The following is a 19,253-nucleotide window of genomic DNA, read 5'->3' on the forward strand; positions in this document are numbered from 1 at the left end:
CAGTAGTGCTGCCCCTTGGCTCTGGCCCTCCCATGATGCCCAGAAAGCCCATGGGAGAAGACAGCAGAAAGAGCTAGCTCCCCGCAAAGGAAATGACAGCCTTTTCCAGGCTCCGTTCCTCTGGCCACTGTGCAGTGGAGATGGCGAACGTCAGAGCCCTGCCTTTTAAAAGTGTCATGAGTTTGTGTGTACATAGTACTGTCCTCTACTGGACTGAATCAGAACTGCCCGACTGTATGTCATAGACCCTCTGCTCCTGCTAAGAGGTAATAATCCTTAGCTCTCGTACGGCACTGCCCATCAGGAGGTCTGAATGCACTTTACAACACAGGGCAGCATCACGACACCTATCTTACAGATGGTGAAAGTGAGGCACAGGAAAGTGATCTGACTTGTCCAAGGTCATCCAGTAGGCCAGTGGTAGAGCTGGGAAGTGCAGGGAACTCTTAAATCCCATTCCAGTGCTCCATCCACTAGCCCCCATTGGCTCCCCTTTAGCAGAGCTCCCCCCTCTGTGCCCAACTGTACAATGCTTTATGGTGGGGAGGGGGAGGGAGAGGGGATTCTTCCTTGCTGACCCTGCGCCTGAGCAGCCCCTGACACACGAGCTCTGGTCACCTCATCCTAGCCATAGAGGAAACTGGAACAGTTTCAGGCAGGAGCCCAGGCCCACCTGACAGGCAAAACCCCACTGGGGTCCCAGCCCCAGCAGGCTCCTGGGGTAGAGCTGGGTAATGCATGCTCTGAGGAGCTCTACCCAGGGGTAGCAGCAGTGATAAACTGTCCTGGCTGTTCCAGATCAGCCCGGCAGCAGAGGAGCAAAGGGAATGTGCTAAAGCAGTACAGCAGCCACAACCTGCCCCATGACGGACCCCACCCTGGGGGGCCATGAGCGCATGCCGCTGGGCCGAATGCAGGAGGGTTGCAAATGAATGCATTCAGGGGCTGGGAGGGCAAGCAAGACCCACCTCACCCCTCAAGGGAGAGTACAGAATCTGGGGCATGGAACAGAGTAGCTGAGATGCAGCATTCAGAGGAATTACACAGGAGAGAACGCGGAGTCCCTATGGCTAAGGAAGGGAACAAAACAAAAACCCCGTTGCACGTTTCCCCCAAGCTAATGTAACCAACCCCACCTGGGCCGAAACTGGGGTTTGAACTATGAAACTTAGGCACTAAGAGCACAATCCGCTCCTGCTTGAGCAAAAGGCCCAAGCCACCGAGCTAGCACCTGCAGCTGACTCATTAACCTCTTATGTGCACCAGCCACTAGAGGGCGACAAAGGCTCCTGTGCTAAGGCGGATGACACAAATATCATTGACATGGCTGACATGCTAGCCAGAGCAATTTGCCTTGATAAGGGTCTCTAGGAAGGCAGGAGCTGCCACGGCAGAACTGCTCAGTGAGCTGATGCAGAGTCCTCAGCCTGGCATAGCCAGCGCCAAGCACTGGGAGGTGTCAAACTCCCTTGATACACTGGATTTTTTATTCGTATCTCATGGGAGGAAATTTCTTCCTGCTCGTGCCCTGTAGCAAGGAAAGTCCTTGTGTTCTAGGGGTGTCCTGCAGGCACTGAGCGGTTCTCCCCATATCTGTGCCTAATCCTTCTCTAGAAACAAGGTGGGCGAGGGAATATCTAGGAGTGGACCAACTTCTCTTGGTGAAATAGACAAGCTTTCAAGTTACTCTCTCACCAAGAGAGGCTGGACCCACAACAGATATTACCTCATCCTCCTTGTCTCTCTACTATCTGGGACCAACACAGCTACAACAGCACTGCAAACAACAATGGAAGATAATCCTTTTATGATATATCAGCAGTTTGACTCAGTATCACCTTGTAGCGGGGAGTTCTGCAGGCTAACGAGGCTGAAGGTATTAAATGGACGTCTCCAAAGAACCCTTCCAAGGCAGTGACTAAGGGTCAAGCAAAATATTCAAGGCCAACCTGAAGCACAAACAACTGCTCAATGCCCCATGTTTGGGGAGAAGCCTGAGGTGAGCCTGGGAAGCAGCTCCTGCCTGACGTACCCTTCCAGCAGGTGTGTGGTTAGCAAATCCCTTCTCCCAGCATGGGCACACACAACTTCCTGTACAGTATTCCAGCCAGTGTCTTCCAACCGGTACTTCCTGTACTAAGAAGTACTATTCCCAGAAGTACCACTAGAGGCCCCCCCTTGTCCCCTCCAGACATTCTGAGCTACATTACAGACCAACAGCATGCCCAGAGCCCTCCCGATACACCTCCCTGCCAGCACCCTGGCTGAGATCTTCCTTTGCACAAGCAGCAACCACTGCTCAAGATCAGATGACTCAGCAACAACCCAGCCCTCTGCCTTCCCAGCCCCACATACAACCCCAGCCCACCACTCAGTTCCAGGCGCTATTCCAAGTCCTCCTGCTGCCTTATTGACCGGGGAATGACAACTATTCTCCTCCCCCGACCCCTCCCTTCCCCATTCTGTGAGCTCCGAAGTCCTTTCCGCTTGCCCACCCGTGATCCTACCAGCTGCCCTTTCCGATGCAGCTTGTCCTTGGGCTGCCACAGGAAAGCACTGTACCAGCTGCAGCACTGATCACCAGGAACTTGGTGGGCTACGGAGAGCAACCCCTGCAGGAGCGGAGTGGGGAGCAGTGACCTAAGGCAGTGGGGAAGGAAGCTGGTAGCTGAGGCCCTTCATCAGGCCTGGCAGCTGGTGAGCATCATCTTGGAGAGTGTGACAGATTAGCTTTCAAGCAGCAATATGCTGGATGGCTCCACCTGGGCTAATGCTTATTAAGGCCGGGCAGGCAGCCAGATGGATGCTGCCAGCCAGGCAGGCAGTATCCATTCCATGCCACTTCAGACACATAGGGCTTTTACTGATGCTGCTGGCTTCCACTCCCCTGATCACAAGGAGTCAGGCCCCTGCTACCAAGGGAAAGCCAAAGGGAAGTCCTCACTTCCCCGCAAGCCTCTGCTTCAGCAGCCCTGGCAGAAGGACACTGAACAGATATAAAGGACCCCATTGGCCAGGTCAATGCAGCCCTTTGATATCGTCTAGGTTCTGGTCTCTCATGCTCATCTATGTCACTTTCAGCTCTCCACCACTCCCAGAAGGGGCTTCAGTCCACCGCCTGTCCCTGGATAGCGGTGAGGCTGCTCGAATGGGCGACTAAGGAAGGGGTTAAGGAAAGATCTCTGCTTTCTATTAGAGCCTTTAACTTGTGGGCAAGCAGATTAGAGCAGGTTTCTCTCAGCGGCTTGCTCCATGTTTCCTGACTTGGGCTGCCAAGCACCAGATGGAAGCAGGTAGAAAGACATTAGCAGTGAGAGAAAACAAATGTGTGCTGCCCACACACCGGGACCTGAATTCTCAGCCACCACTGTCAGCTCCATGGGTCGTTTTCCATCCTACTCATATCCTGCCAGGGCTGGAGCTATTGATTTCATGATTCACAAATACACCACAAAGGAGGCAAGTGTTCACTCTACACCATCCCTGCTGATCTGGGACTCCTGGGAGGTTCAGAAACAGGCCAGGACTACACAACAGAGCTTAGCAGTGTCAGACAGGGATGTGAAGAGGTGTGATCTGACTGACAGGGGTGTGCCACACCACCCCTTGTGCAGACAGTTACACTGGCAAAGCTGTGCTTTCACCGGTGAAGCTTGTTTCACCCAGGGGACCGGAATAAGCTATGTCAGTATAACGCTTTGCCAGCGTAGTACACCAGTACAGCTACACTCGTAAAGCCTAGCTAGTGCAGACCTGGGTACAGACATGACACAAGCTGGGTTACAACTAGCAGGGCAGTGGTGACACTACAAGCCACAGGAGCATGTGAGAATCCGGCCGGAGGATGAGCCCAGTTTGGAGGCAGTTGGGCTTTCAGAAGAGCTGGGAACTGACACGGTGCTGATGCTAAATGGCACTTCTTTACCTGCTTTACAAATGTGCACACACGCACAGACACATGTACATTCACACACACACCCCCACACCCCATCACATTCACACTCCTGTGCACACTTTCACACATGCACAGTCACACCTGGGCATACTCACACACGCACACGTTCACAGGCTCACATACTCACACCCACCCGCATGCACACACTTCTTGTCTTCTTTTCAGTGCTGGTGCCAGACTGACAGCCCTGGAGGCTGGTGTCCTCTCCATGACTAGAGAACCAGGGATAGCTGGGGCAACAGCAGTGCAAGCTTCCCCCAGGCTGCCCCAATGGACTCATGCTGTGAGCCGTGAAATGTAATGGGCATGTGCCAGGGGACAATATGCTGGCAGCATACCACCTCCAGGAGCATAGAGACTGCACACGCCACCCCCTGGGGCACAGAGTCTGCTGTGATAAAGGGCTCACAAATCTACCTAGGCAGACAGACAACACTGCACACAAAAGTACCTAGGCAGGCAGGCAGATGAGAAATTTCCCTGTGGGTAAAGAGAGTGCATTTAAGGAGTCTGGGTAGCACTATGGCCTGGAGTCGCAGCAAAGTCCCAGGCCCTTCTGGTGGGTGAGCTGAAGACCTGAGCGCTCAGCCTCCAGACTTGTCTGCACACAGAGCTGCACTGGTTCTCCTCAAGGGGTGATTTCAAACCGACTGAGTTAAATTGACTCCAAAGGCCATGTGGACATTCACGTTGGTTTAAAGCAGGCTTATTCCAGGTGAGGTTAAGTCAATTAGGAACAGGTTTAAGCTAAACCAGAACAAGAGCACTCACACAGGGACTGGCACCAGTTTAAGTAAACTGGTTTAATACACCAGGTCACATGTGCGTGTAGACGGGGCCTCTGACTCTCCGCAGTGGAACAGCATCTCTATTCCTCAAGACAGAGACCCTGGGGGAGAGAAAGCTGCTTGAGGATTTGAGTTAAAGGCCTCGTTGGTTCCCAACTCCTACCCAACCTGCGATTAGACTGATGCTCCCCGTATTCACCTAAGTGCTAGATGAGCGGTTCCCGAACTTGTTCCGCCGCTTGTGCAGTGAAAGCCCCGGCAGGCCGGGCCAGTTTGTTTACCTGCTGCGTCCGCAGGTTCGGCCAATCGTGGCTCCCAGTGGCCACAGTTCGCTGCTCTAGGCCAATGGGAGCTGCTGGAAGCAGTGCGGGCTGAGGGACGTACTGGCTGCCACTTCCAGCAGCTGCCACTGCCCTGGAGCAGCGAACCGCGGCCACTGGGAGCCGTGATTGGCCGAACCTACGGACGCGGCAGGTAAACAAACCGGCCCGACCCACCGGGGCTTTCCCTGCACAAGCAGCAGAACAAATTTGGGAACCACTGCACTAGATCTTGGAGCAACTGCCTTTCCTAGCTTTGTGGCAGTTGTTCCTAGTGCTAAATGCTGTGACTAAAGGTGAGATGTGGATCGGTTTCCTCCTTACCCAATAAAATTTAATGAAGATTACAATAGGTTGCTTTTCTGCTTGTTTTCTCCTTAGAAATTCAGGTCTTGTCTGACCTATTTTTGCTAGTGAACTCAAGGGTCAATGGGAGAACTCACAGAGTGGTGACAAACTGATTAGTTGACAGGGAAAGTCATTCTTATGTTTTATTCACCCTGTTTATATTTATTAATACAAATTTAACTCAAACACCCTACAACAGTTGAGACAAAAGCTCTCTTTGTGAAAGGTTCAAGAGCTCTCCCCTTTCCCCTGAGGGGTAGGGGGTGGTGCTCAGTTTTCTCCTGTCCTCCCCAGCTCAGCCATGCTGGAGAGAGCCAATCCATGTGGTCTGCAGGATGCCACTGGGAACTGAGTCCTCTGCTCACATGGTCCAGACCCAGACTTCCCTAGGGTGGGCTTTTGGGAGTGTCTCCTGGGAGAGTCCTGGCTTGGGCCCATTTCTGCCTCTGAGCAAGACTGCTCCTCTGCTCCCACCCCACCTGGTCTCCTCTTTCCAGAAGGGCAGAGAGAGATCCCACCTTCTGCACTGGGTGCTCCCATGAGACTGCCACAAAGACGGGGTATGATTAAACAAACCAGATCAAAGGAACCTTTCCTTTTAAACACCTTTCCCTCCCCTTCCCCATTTCAAGCTCTGTGCATGCACTGGAGAGGCAGCGAAGAGCACAGCTACCCACAGACAGGTGCGATTTCTTCCTTAGCTTCCTTTCCCGATTAAGAACCTGCCATGCTGCATTGTGCTTTGGGCTAGTTGGGGAGGGATTAGATCTGTCACACTGACACCTGTCCACTGGAAAATGGATTGACCCTTAATGACACTGTAACCCACTTACCACCCTGTTCATCCAGGTACTATGGCATTTCTTCCCACTCATGCACAACCCCAGGGCCCTGAGCCCCTTCCTCTCGATAATCCTACCCTCCCCAAGAGAGTGCTGGAACTCCTCAGACACTGCATTGGAGTCTTTAAATCAAACCTTGGTGTCTTTCTAAAAGCTCTGCTCCAGCTCGAACCCCTTTCAGAGCAGCTGTGCGGATGGTCAGGCTCAGTGTCAAATGGCCCATAATATTTCTGACTCTATTAGAGCTGCTCCACACTCAGGATTTCCTTTGCCCAGGAAACGCCAGAATTTGCAAATTTGCCTGCAGCGCAAATCCCAGCAAAAAGTCAAAACCGCAAAATTTCCCAGGAAAGGAATTCCAGAAATGACGTGATGGCCCCATTTCACTTCAGTGGGGTTGATGCGCCTCGTCTCCACTTTATCATCTGGGCCATAACACGGGGATGTTCACACACAGAGCTTTCACCTTATCCAAACCAAACAGGGCAACAATTTTGCCACCGAAATGTAGCTGAAATCGACCCCATCCCGCAAAAACGGTTTGATTTTGTGCAATCAGCATTTTCCGACATAAACTCTTCCATCGGGAAATTTCCACCAGCTGTGGCATCGAGGCAGTGATTGGAGTCTGCATGGCCAGAGCCCTGGCCAGGGACACCAACACCTGCCAGGGATGGCCAAGGGCTACTTGATCCTGCCCCAGCCTAGAAGAGAACATACCTTAATTCCCAGTCGGGGGGATGAGTGAGGCTAGGTTAACTCCCAGGGCAGGGGCAGTGAGGGCACAAGTGGGGCGGGGTTAATTCCTCCCTGCAGTGCCGGTTTACAATGGGACCAGCGGCTCCATGGAGCCGGGCCCATGCTTAGAAGGGGCCCCGGCCTGCTCCGCTTGCACTGCGTCCTGAGAGCCCGCCAGCCCACTGGCTCCCTGCCGCCCATCACTTGCTCCTCAGACCGAGAGCTCCTCTCTGCCCCCTGACCCCACCCCCCTGCTCCTCTCAGCCCCCTGGCTGGACCCCCGTGCACCTCCAGCTCTGGGCAGTCTCTGCTTCCCACCCCCTGTGGGGCCCCGCCTGTCTCCCTAGAGCTGAGCTGCATGGGACTGGTGCAGAAGCCTGGCCAGTCTCAGCCAGGTGTGGGGAGAGGGTGACAGTGTGGGGGGCTTGCCTGGGCTCCTGCAGGAAAGTGCATCTTGAGAGAGCCCAGCTGGGGCAGGCCCTGGCCTGGCTGATCGTGCCCTTCCCGCAGGGCTGGAGCAGTTCCCGCCCCCGGGACCAGCTCTGGCTGTGCTGCTGGCTCAGCCCAGCAGACACAGTCGCCTCCCAGCAGGGCCAGTGAGTGCGGCTGGGAGGCAGGGGGTGGGGAGTGGGTCTCTGGGATGTTTAGGGTGACCAGATGTCCTGAGTTTGTAGGCACAGTCCTGATTTTTGGGTCTTTTTCTTATATAGGCTCCTATTACCCCCCCACCCCCGCCCCGATTTTTCACACTTGCTGTCTGGTCACCCTAGGGAGGTTCCGGGGTGGTGCTGGGCGTGAGGTTGCAGGGAAGATGTGTGTGTTGGGGCACCTGGGAGTGGGGGTTCTGTGGGGGGTGCTGGGCAGTTGTGGTGGGGCTGTGGGCATGGGGGCGCTGGGCAAAGGTGGTGTTGTGCAGGGTGCTGTGCATTTGTGAGGGGTGGTGCTGGACATAGTGGGTCCAGGGGGGCTCTGGCCATAGGGAATCAGGGGATGTTCTGGTGTTGGGCGGGGGGGTGTGGCGCAGCGTGGGCCTACCCCCGAGGGGAAGGGGCATGCTGGCAGCACAGGGCTGGGCAGGCCACTGTGCGTCTGGCAATTGCCAGTTTGTAAATAGTGCCCTCGCACTGGGCTGGGCAGAGCGGGGCCACCTCTGCCATGCCATGCCCCAGTGCCCCTGGCTGGCCCCTCGCTCTGGGGACTGACCTCCCCATGCCATGCTCCATTGCCTCCATGGGGGCCCACAAATATGTTTGGCACCAGGCCCATAACAGGTTAATCCGGCCCTGCCTCCCTGTGCTTCCCTCCCACTCTGAGCTGCAAGCGCTCGCCACAAGAGCTGTGAATGCACCAGCCCAGTAAAGCCAGCAGGGCCCCATGAGGAATCAGAGTCTCTGACGTCCCAGGTAAGGGGCAGGTGAGTTGAGTTCTGGCAGTCTCCCCCCAGCCCATCAGCAGAGCTTAACACTTGCTGATCGCCCATGGGAACCCCCTCACCCGGCCCAGGCAGGGTCTGTGGGGTGGCCCCCCTCAGCCGTCCCTAGGCCAGCATGGCTCCCTGGCCTCAGAACAAGGAATGTGTCATGTGCAGCGGCATTGCCACCCTCACCAGCAAGCGCTGCTGCTACCAGCACTGCTCCCCCCCCCGCCCCGAGCTCCATTAGCCTGGTGAGGAGCAGGGCAGGGGCAAGGCTGTCCTGACACTGCTGCAAAGCCCAGATCTCCTCTGCTTGGGGGTGACAACACCACCTACTCCGACCGCCCAATTAGCAGGGCCGGCCTGAAGGAAAGGGCCGACACCCCCTGCGGATGTGGCACCGAAGGCAAGGGGGGGCCGTGACCATGGGGTGGGGGCTCAGTCGCGCGTCTGCTTTACAAGACCGGTGCAGGCGCCAGATAAATAAGGCAGCTCATCAAGGGAGCAAATGCAGAGTGTCGTGAACGGCTCCACAGGGCCGCCTGCCAGAGACAGATACACCAAATGGGCATCCCCCTGCCCGCCCACCTGTGCCAGCAGCAGAACATTCTGTCTTCAGCCCCTGGCACGGCTGGTGCACACGCTCCCTGAGGGTGGTGCTCAGTTTTCTCCTGTCCTCCCCCGCTCAGCCATGCTGGAGAGAGCCAATCCATGTGGTCTGCAGGATGCCACTGGGAACTGAGTCCTCTGCTCACATGGTCCAGACCCAGACTTCCCTAGGGTGGGCTTTTGGAAGTGTCTCCTGGGAGAGTCCTGGCTTGGGCCCATTTCTGCCTCTGAGCAAGACTGCTCCTCTGCTCCCAACGTACCTATTATTCAATATCTTCATAAATGATCTGGAGGATGGTGTGGATTGCACTCTCAGCAAATTTGCGGATGATACTAAACTGGGAGGAGTGGTAGATACGCTGGAGGGGAGGGATAGGATACAGAAGGACCTAGACCAATTGGAAGATTGGGCCAAAAGGAATCTGATGAGGTTCAATAAGGATAAGTGCAGGGTCCTGCACTTAGGACGGAAGAACCCAATGCACAGCTACAGACTAGGGACCGAATGGCTAGGCAGCAGTTCTGCGGAAAAGGACCTAGGGGTGACAGTGGACGAGAAGCTGGATATGAGTCAGCAGTGTGCCCTTGTTGCCAAGAAGGCCAATGGCATTTTGGGATGTATAAGTAGGGGCATAGCGAGCAAATCGAGGGACGTGATCGTTCCCCTCTATTCGACATTGGTGAGGCCTCATCTGGAGTACTGTGTCCAGTTTTGGGCCCCACACTTCAAGAAGGATGTGGATAAATTGGAGAGAGTCCAGCGAAGGGCAACAAAAATGATTAGGGGACTGGAACACATGAGTTATGAGGAGAGGCTGAGGGAGCTGGGATTGTTTAGCCTGCAGAAGAGAAGAATGAGGGGGGATTTGATAGCTGCTTTCAACTACCTGAAAGGGGGTTCCAAAGAGGATGGCTCTAGACTGTTCTCAATGGTAGCAGATGACAGAACGAGGAGTAATGGTCTCAAGTTGCAGTGGGGGAGGTTTAGATTGGATATTAGGAAAAACTTTTTCACTAAGAGGGTGGTGAAACACTGGAATGCGTTACCTAGGGAGGTGGTAGAATCTCCTTCCTTAGAGGTTTTTAAGGTCAGGCTTGACAAAGCCCTGGCTGGGATGATTTAACTGGGAATTGGTCCTGCTTTGAGCAGGGGGTTGGACTAGATGACCTTCTGGGGTCCCTTCCAACCCTGATATTCTATGATTCTATGATTCTACCTGGCCTCCTCTTCTGCTCTCCAGAAAGACAAATGGCTGGAAAGGTCCCACGCAGGCTCCACGGGGCATCCGCCGCCCCAAGCCCCTCCCAGCTCCTTCGGGACAGGAAGGCGTTTAGCTTTTCAATTCGTTATCCCCAATTTACAATGGGGAATGGAGAGGGGAAGTGACTTGTCCAAAGCTGAGCACACTGAGTCATTATCAGAGCTCAGGAGTTCTGCTTCTCAGGCCCCTGCTCTAACCACTAGAACACATTCCCTCCCTCAGCAGAGCTGTTTCTTGTCAGAGGAGTCTTTACAGTTTGGAATTGACAAAAGGGTGAGCTCAGATTACTAACAAGCATCTTCCTCTGCCTGGGTCTCAGCTGGCGAGCTCTCCACACTGCCAGACACCAGCCCCTATGCTCTCATGGCGAGGAAAGCATCACTCTAGGCAGGGTGCCTTGTGCACAGCCGGCCATCCAGCTCCAACACACCAGCCTATTTCTGCTCAATAAGTGCCAGGGAAGGGCTAGACACGCTCCATGCACTCAGCCTGGCTTGAGGTCTCCAATTCAGTGTTACACGGTGTTGCTTTCATTCACTTCTCACGCTCCTCTGGCTTGGCGAGGGTTGCACAAGGAACAGAAGCACCAAAACTCCCTGATCTCACAGTGCTCATCGCAGGAGGGACTGGAAGTCTCAGGAGAGACTGTTTTCAGATCCCAGCTCAGCAAACCCAAGAGCCTTTAGATTTAGCATCCAAGCTTTTAGCTGCTCCTCTGAACTGAACCTCAAACTCTTTGCGGTTCATCCTTCACTGCTAATTAGCAACAATATCTGCCTTTGCAACAGAACCATGGAATTTATAGAGGGAAGAGGTAGATAATGACAATTTTATAGATGGGGAAACTGAAGCATGATTTACACAACTTCACACAGCAAGTCAGTGACGGGGTAGAACCCAGGAATCCTGAATCCCTGTCACCTGCTCCAACCACTAGACAACACTTCTGTCCAGAGCTGGGACTAGAACCCAGGTCACCTTGACTCCTTTGACTCCTCCATGCACTAACCACAAGAGAAGGCCTCCTTGATCTAATTTCTACTTCCTCTTGCTGATGCAGGATTGCTCCCTGCAGTCACTAGCCTGATAGCCTTCTGGCCCATCCCTCCAGCTCAGACACATGCTGTGATGGCACCGTCATTCCAGCTGCCACAAAGGGGTTATACAGAAATGCCCTGGGCATAGGGAGAGTCCTGAGAGGAGAAGAGCCATCGTCACCTCCCACAGGAGCCCATGGTGCAGGGAACATGTCACAGGAAGGAGGGGATGGTTGCAACTTTCCTGGAACTCCAGCTGCTGGGGCTGTCGACAGCCATCACACTGCACTAACCCATGCTAGGGCTCAAACCAGCCCCCAGGAGCAGCACACAGGTGAGGTGCAAAGGCCCCCACTCCCTTAGGGATAGTGAATATGGGCCCAAGACCTCACAGTGGGCTCAGGGAGCAGAAGAAAGCAGCTACCAGAGGGCAAAGCGCTGCTGCCTAGTGAAAAACAGGTATGTTTGATCCCAAAAAGAGCCAGAGGCTGCTCTCCTTGCTGGGACCCTTCCAGCCCCCAGCCACAGCTTGACTTGGGCAAAGGCCAGGCCATCCCTGCTCTGCATCACTGTGGAATGCCATCTGCAGCTCCCAGAATGCAGCAGTGTCCTCCCATTAATACACCCGGAGCCACAGGGCCCAGCATGCAATGCTTCACCAGCTGGTGTGCAGCAATGCATGCTGGGATCTGCAGACGCCCCAGTCCATAGCTGCGATCAACAAGTGGCCAACGTGGCCCTTGAGCAGGCCTGGGGCAGATGCCCCTGAGTTACCCGCACACTCTGCTGATTCTCTCAGGCTTCTGGCAGGTGACTCTTTCTCTCCCTGCATAAGGATGCCACCCAGATTAGCAGAGGTTCCCAGCCTGTCCTGGCAGCATCAGAGCTACCCACATGGCAGCATGCCATAAGGCACTTCCTTCATGCAGGCATCAGCAAACATCAGATGATTAGACAGCCGTCAGGCAAAGTTAGGGCCAACCCACCAGCGTGCTTGCCCTGCATGGGAATTCCAAGTGAACAGCAGCCAATGCCAGCTCCAGTGCCCTGCGCGTCCCTTCCCAGCCAGGGCGTGGGGGGCCATGGGTTCACCACTACAGTGATACTTGCTCATTCCCATCCCATACATGGCTGCCCAACTGGAACTTTCCCTCTGCCCCTCCGTCTCACCAGGGAGCCCTGTAGGGAGTTTGTCCTGCTCATCAGCAAATGAAACCTTTTTTCCCAGCCCGATTGATGTTGTTTAGCTTTCTCACCCATGGAACATTTCCAGAATTAATGCCATCACAGCTCTCTCCAAGGAGGTAAACGACTGCACCAGGAGCAGGATAGTGGAGGCCCCCAAGGGGCGGGCCAGCAGGGAATCAGGGGGGCCTCAAGAGGCAGGGCAGTGGGGGAATCAGGACAGTAGTGTTTAGTCCTGAGCCCCATATCGCCAGCGCGGGGAGGACAGTTCAATGGAGATGCAGTTCTTAAACACAGCATTTAGACCAGAGGTGGGCAAACTACAGCCCGTGGGCCACGTCCGGCTAGAAGACAAGCCCCTGAGCTCCTGGCCCCTCCCCCGCTGCTCCCCCTCCTCTGCAGCCAACAGCGGGGAAGGCAGCGCTCTGGGTGGCGGGGCTGCACGCTCATGCAGGGCAGCACGGCAGTGTGTCTGGCTCCGGCCAGGCGGCACGGCGCCCAGCCATGCTGCTCTGAGCGGCATGGTAAGGAGGCCAGGGGGTCCCGGGGTGCAGTCAGGAGACAGGAAGCAGGGGGCGGTTGCATGGGGCAGAGGTTCGGGGGCGGGGGGCGGTCAGGGGATGGAGAGCGGTTGGATGGGGCGGGAACAGTCAGGGGACAGGGAAGTAAGGGAGGTGGATGGGGTGGGGGCCAGGCTCTTCGGGGAGGCACAGCCTTCCCTACCCGGCCCTTCATACATACAGTTTCGCACCCCGATGTGGCCCTTGGGCCAAAAAGTTTGCCCACCCCGATTTAGACTGAGCATCAGGAAAAGCCCCTAGGAGAGAGAGCTACTGGGCTGAGGAAAAGCATCCCACTTATAACTAGACTGCACAGAGCCCTGGAGGAGAGTCTGGAGGAGCACGCCTGCACTGTTCCGGCGGGGAAAGGGCAGACTACTACAGTTTTCCATCACCAGCTCGTGTTATTCTAACTAGTGTCAGCACCATCCCAGCACCTGGAGGAAAGGAGCCAGGAGATGCTTGTGTCTCCAGGGAGCCTGCTCTTTTCTCTACTTACTGGGAGAGGGAAAAGCCCTGGGACAGATTCCCCCTCGACCAGCTGTGCATGGTCATTTATTCCTAAGCCATGTGGGGGCAAAATGCCCCTGTATCAGAGCTCTCCACCTGCTTTGCATAGGAGCAAATGACCACTTCCAGTGCAAGGCTGGGGGGGAAGAGCGGCCCCCACACAGCTCAAGGCTCACTTAGTTCAGTGGTGCCCTCCACATGTTATTCGGTTATCGCTGACATGTGTGAATCCCAGCCCGGCCAAGCAACACCGTCATGCGATGAGCTTGTTTCATTGTGGGTGACTGCAGCAGTGACTCATCCTGGGAAATCGTGCATGTTAACACAATAGGCCTTGCTGCTGCTGTCACTGATTCCACAGCCCAGAGAGGCTCACTCAAAGCTTGTCTGATCAGGGCTCAGTCCCTTTGAAAAACACTGCATGATGGAGGGCCTAGGAAGACACCCCCTCCAGCCGAAGACACTGGCAAATACACCCATTGCATGTGGCTTCTCCCCCCACCCCGGGTGCAATGGACAGATCCTGTACAAAACCCTCCCTTCTCAATCACTTGCTGAACATTTTAACATTTGATCTGCTGTATTTTAGCTCCCCTGGTCCCCGCTATAGTTTCCTCACAGGCATAACCTGGCCCTTGTAGCCCATGCACATCTATCTCCCAGCTATCCTCCACCACTCTTCCCACAGCATGTTCCCCCCGCCAGCGGCAACCATCTGGTACTTAGAGCAGTCACTGACCTCTCTGAGGCCTGGTGCCCTTCCAGGCAGTCTGGCCAGAGAGCGGTGAACCTGTGCCAATAGGCCTTATTTTCTTTTTTGTGATTAAATGCATTACTGGAGCTGTCATATCATAGTATTGAGATGCCCCCCCACCCATGGACCTGGGCTTGTCCTCTAGCCCAAAGAGTTGGATTGAGCTACCCACAAAGCTCAGCTGATGCCAGTCCAGATGAGCAGACTGGTGGCACAGATGAGCAACATGGTGTTCACCTGGGCAGAGATCACTGCTACTAGAACCCAGCTCCTGACTCAGTAGCCCAGAACATCTGCCTGTTAGAGCACCAGCCGAGCCTGCTCTGATCTTATCCAGTACACTAGATACCCCTGTTTCCTCCGGCACTCAGGCAACAGAATTCCATTGAACGGCACAATCCTGCCTCAAAGTTTAGTGCCAACACTGCCCACCCCATAGCGCAGAGGAGAGAGGCCATCTCACTTACTCATGTGATGGCATCACACTGTCCTGGGGAGGGGAGGGGGCACTTTGCTCGCCCTCGATACATTTTCAGGTGGCAACATTGTAGGATGTGGGTAGCATGGAGACAGTGCTGACAGCTTCAGGATGAGTGGCAGCCCTCAGGAACATTATTAACAACTCATTCTAAACTCCAGATTTAGATTCTGTTTTTTTAAAACTTACCAAGGGCAGATATGACAAGGTATTTCCCCGTGCGGCTCATGTTAACGCCCCAAAAACAGGGGGAATTGGGGAGAGGGCGTGCCATCTTTTTCACACAAGCATTATTGAAACCTTTCCCTGCAATGCTGGAATTGCAAACACAAGGGGTCTGTGCTAGGGACAGGGAGCCAGAGAGTGAAACTGACGAGAAACAAATGGGAAACTGACCCAGCTAGTTTCAGGACTTCTCAGTAGGAGGGATTTTTGCTGAGCTGTAGCTATACTAATGCAAATCTCCAGTGTAGATGCGCCACATTAGCTCGAAGCAACTTTCCTTGTTTTGATTTTTCTTCTGACATATTCTATGGCTTCCACATTATGATTTTAGTTAATTTGGTGTAAAACGAGTTTCTCTATTGACTTAAATGGAGATTGACACTGATGTCCAGATTGACACTGATGTATCAGAGCAGAATCTGACCTTATATGCACATGCAAGAAAAGAAGATAAATCTTAAATGCTATTAGACATAAACAAGACAATATGTTCTGCTTCCCTGAGCACTTTTCCAGGCCCACCTTCCTGACATCTGCCATGTTTGTTTTCCCCTTTGCGGCACTTCTGGGAATGGCTTGTCTTTCATTTCTCATCTGCCAATTTGCGATGAGCGGTGCTGCCAATAACACATTTTAATAAGAATTGAGGATCTACCATTCCAGAGCAAACCAAAGGTCCATGAAGCACAGGCTCCTGTCTCCACTGCCAAATGCTTCGGAGGACAGAGTATAACCCGGTGCACCGCACTGTGCAGTGCTATTCCTTAGGGACAATTCCTTCCTGACCCCCTAGCTGGTAATCGGTTTATGCCCTGCAGCATGAAGTTTAGTAGTTCTTGTCATTTTTACTCTTCCCCAGTTTAACTGCAGGTGCTGTTTTGACTCATACAAACATCTAAATCTTTTACAGTAACAATCATTGTCTCTGGGTGCTGTCTGGAGATGGATTTCAAAGAACATTTATCAGCTAATTTTTAAATGGCTGATAATTGATTTTTTTCTCTATTGTTTCTAAGATCTTCTTAAAAAAATCAAATGAAATGTCTCTTGCTAATTGGTTTATTTTTGCCATTTGTCCAGCATGGACTCTTTCGGTCTCACCTGTGTTCCAAACAGAGCTAACTACTTTTATTGCTACCCTCGCTATCTATACTGCAGCATCACCAGACCCCTGGCTGTGCTGCTGAGGCAGCAGGGGGAACTCACAACACTGTTTGTTTTGGTCCTACCAAAAAGGCATTTATTGCTATTCTGTTCCCCAAGCTCTCATTGAATCCCAGGCAACAACAACCAGCCAGTATGTAAAATCTGGAAGGTTTTTCTCATCAGATGAGATCAGGACAAGTTTATGGAGAATTTAATTGAGTGGCTAAAGTATCTGAGAGGCTGTCCATAGGGGATCCAACATGGCCTATATACCAGAGCTACAAGAGGTTAGATTATGTATGTATGGTTGGGATCTCCAGGCATCACAACAACACAAATAAATAATAAGAATACAGAACACGTTTACAAATCCTTGCTTACAATTTCTGCCACCAGGTATATCTATCTATCCCCATATGCGTACCCCTCTATCCATTCCCACATGCGCACACCTCGATCCGTCCCCATATGCGCACCCCTCTGTCTCTCTGTCTAGGTGAGGGACTCAATTCTCCTTTTGGGACACAGAAAGTTTTAGCTAGGAGGAGCAATGACCTGATTGAATCACAGACCCCTGCTCTTTGAGGAGACAATCAAACCCTCAGATTCTCACGCCCCCAAATCATGTGGGTGTTGAAATCCAAACCCAGATCTCATTTTTCCAAATGTCCCTATCTTTGCACTGAGCTGAAATGAAACCTGGGAGCCAAGTACCCACAGATAATTTAGTACCCAATACCAGATGCTTCAGGGGACCTCACACCTTCCTCTGAAGGGGACAGCTCTTGGGTCTCTAAAGCTGGGGTGGGATCTGGGTTCCTTTTCACCCTTTCCCAACATATGGATGTAGAGGAGCTGATCCTGAATACCCTGACACCGGTTTTACACCTGCCTAAGCCCGCTAGCCTCCTGATTCATGCAGCTGTGAGAAGGGAATCAGCCCCAGTCTCTAGCCTGGCTTCCTGGGAGCAATGTCCCACCCCACTCCAGCTCCACAGTTGTATTGTTCTGGCATCACTCTGCTCCTGTATCTGCAGGGAGGCACCTGTCATCATCTGGACTCTGGGTGCAGACTGGACCCAGTTGCAGCTTCCTTTGCTGCTTCCCTGGGGTCTGTCCCCGGCAGAACATTTCTGCCCTGTGTTACACAAGAGCTGTTGTTCACACAAACACGTGCTGGGCAACATCCTTGGCTGGTGTTCATCAGGCAGCTGTGCTGACTGAAGGAGAGCTGCCCCGACACCCCACAGCCGAGGAACTGATAAACCTGGCCTTCACCTCACGGCCTGGCCACGGCAGTTCCCTCCACCCTGAGGTCTCACCACAAACATCCTGGTCATTGCCCCACCACAGCACAGAGACACAGCTCCCATCAATGGGCCCCAGCTCCCTTACCTTGCTCCTCATCTGCCCCGACGTAGACACTTTCCTGATGAGCTTGTGAGAGCTGCCCTCCTGCTCACCCTCACTGTCAGAGGACTCCTCGCCAGCTCCTTCAGCGGAGGCCGGGGCCAGCTTGTCCGAGTCCAGGGAAGACACCGACTCCCTAGCCTTCCTGAAAAACAAGTCCCCAGGGACCAGTTTCTCTGCCATCTCCAGAGCGTCTCGCTGAGGCGTGCGACTGAGGTGCAGATCCCAGATGGGCTCAGGGCTCTTCCACTTCCTACAAACCTTCAAAAAAGGACAAGGCGACATGCTCTGTGAGAGACCCAGCACTTGGGCCCCAGTTCGCAGAGCTCCCCTGCCACCGTGGGATCCCCCTCCCATGTCCCTGTGAGACATTCAGATCATGGGAGGGGTGGCGGGTGGGGAGGGCTAGCAGTGGGGTTGGAAGCACATGGAGGTTTGTAACTGGATGCTCTGGGGAGGTTGTAGTTTGAAATGCAGGCACTTCCTCGCCTCTGAAATTCACCCTGAATGTCAAAATACAAAACAGCTGCTTTGCTGTCAAACTTTTTTTTTTCCTCCAAACTCTTCCTCTTTTTTCACCCTCCGATCACAATTGTGCAAAGCCCAGCTTCCTTCTCGGGCTGCTTTTTATTTCATGCTGCTGCCTGCAGGGCTTGCTGGGTGCAGTTCCAGCCAGGGCATCTCACCCCTTGGCAATAACAAGAACACTCTGTCCTATCCTCGGGGGACCCGCAGCAAATCCCCCACCCCCTCAGTCCCAAATGCACCCCTCCACTCCCCTGCCCCGGTTACTGTGTTTGCTGGGGGAGGGAGAGGGGGAGAGGGCGGGAGGAGAGGAGAGGAGAGGAGATTCCCACTGGAAAGCCTCTTCCCCAGCAGCCAAGGAGGCAGGTGATGAAGCCCAAGAAGAGGACGCTGGTCCCTGCCCGCTGGGGTGGGAATATACCAATGCAAAGCGCCGCGCCACGGCCAGGACAGGTGGCGCTCCGAGCGCCCCCCAGGGCGGAGAGGTCCCTCCGGTGCCAGGCAGTCCCATCCCGGCTGGGGCAGGCACTTACCTGCAGCCCCCCGCGTCCCTGCTGCCGCCGCTCGCCGGCTCCCGCAGTGAGCGCGTGTGACCAGCTCAGCCTCCGCCGGCAGGAGAGAGGGTCACGGCGGGCTCTGCCCAGCCGGCGCTAGCGAGCCCCGCGGGGGGCGGGCTGGGCTGCGGGGCTCCCCCGCCGCATCGCTCCGCGGCCGGGCTCCCGGGGCCGGCGCCGCGCTCAGCTCACTGGCAGCTCCGCGATCTGCGGCACATGTTGCTTCTCTGCCTCCGCCCCCGGCGCTGCGCGCCTGTCAGCTCGGGCGCCCCGGCACTGCAGTCCTGCCCCCCCCTGCCCCGCTCCCTGCCCTGCCCGCTGCAGCCGCGGGGCCGCTCCCCTCTGGGCCTGATCCGCCCGGTTCTGGCACCAGCTGCGCAATGGGGCTCGTCCTTCCCCGGCCTGATGCAGGCTGAGCTCGGGTGCGCTTCACCCTCCCCTCCTCCCACTGCCCTGCGGAGCTGTGAGCTTGTGCGAACCGGCCCGGTCTCTGCCCTCAGCGCCGCAAGCCCGAGCCTGCTGTCTGCGGCTCGCAAGGCTACTCATGATCACACAGCCCGGCTGGCTGGGAGGCTGCTGGGGCCCAGGGGAAC

At 54.6% G+C, this 19,253-nt stretch overlaps 1 protein-coding gene across 1 annotated transcript in view; it reads right to left on the minus strand.

Annotated features, from left to right (window-relative positions):
* The window catches only part of DGKK (diacylglycerol kinase kappa), a 152,684-nt gene extending 133,966 nt beyond the window's left edge, over positions 1-18,718 (minus strand). Inside the window, exons 1-2 of the mRNA XM_084638210.1 lie at positions 18,640-18,718; positions 17,567-17,842 (exon numbers count right to left, since the gene is read on the minus strand). Of these exons, the coding sequence (XP_084494336.1) occupies positions 17,567-17,764 (198 nt within the window). The 5' untranslated portion in view covers positions 17,765-17,842; positions 18,640-18,718. The remainder of the gene's footprint in view (positions 1-17,566; positions 17,843-18,639) is intronic.
* Positions 18,719-19,253: the final 535 nt, after the last annotated feature.

Source organism: Lepidochelys olivacea (assembly GCF_965140295.1).
Source record: "Lepidochelys olivacea isolate rLepOli2 genome assembly, chromosome: 9".
Taxonomy (NCBI): Eukaryota; Metazoa; Chordata; order Testudines; family Cheloniidae; genus Lepidochelys; species Lepidochelys olivacea.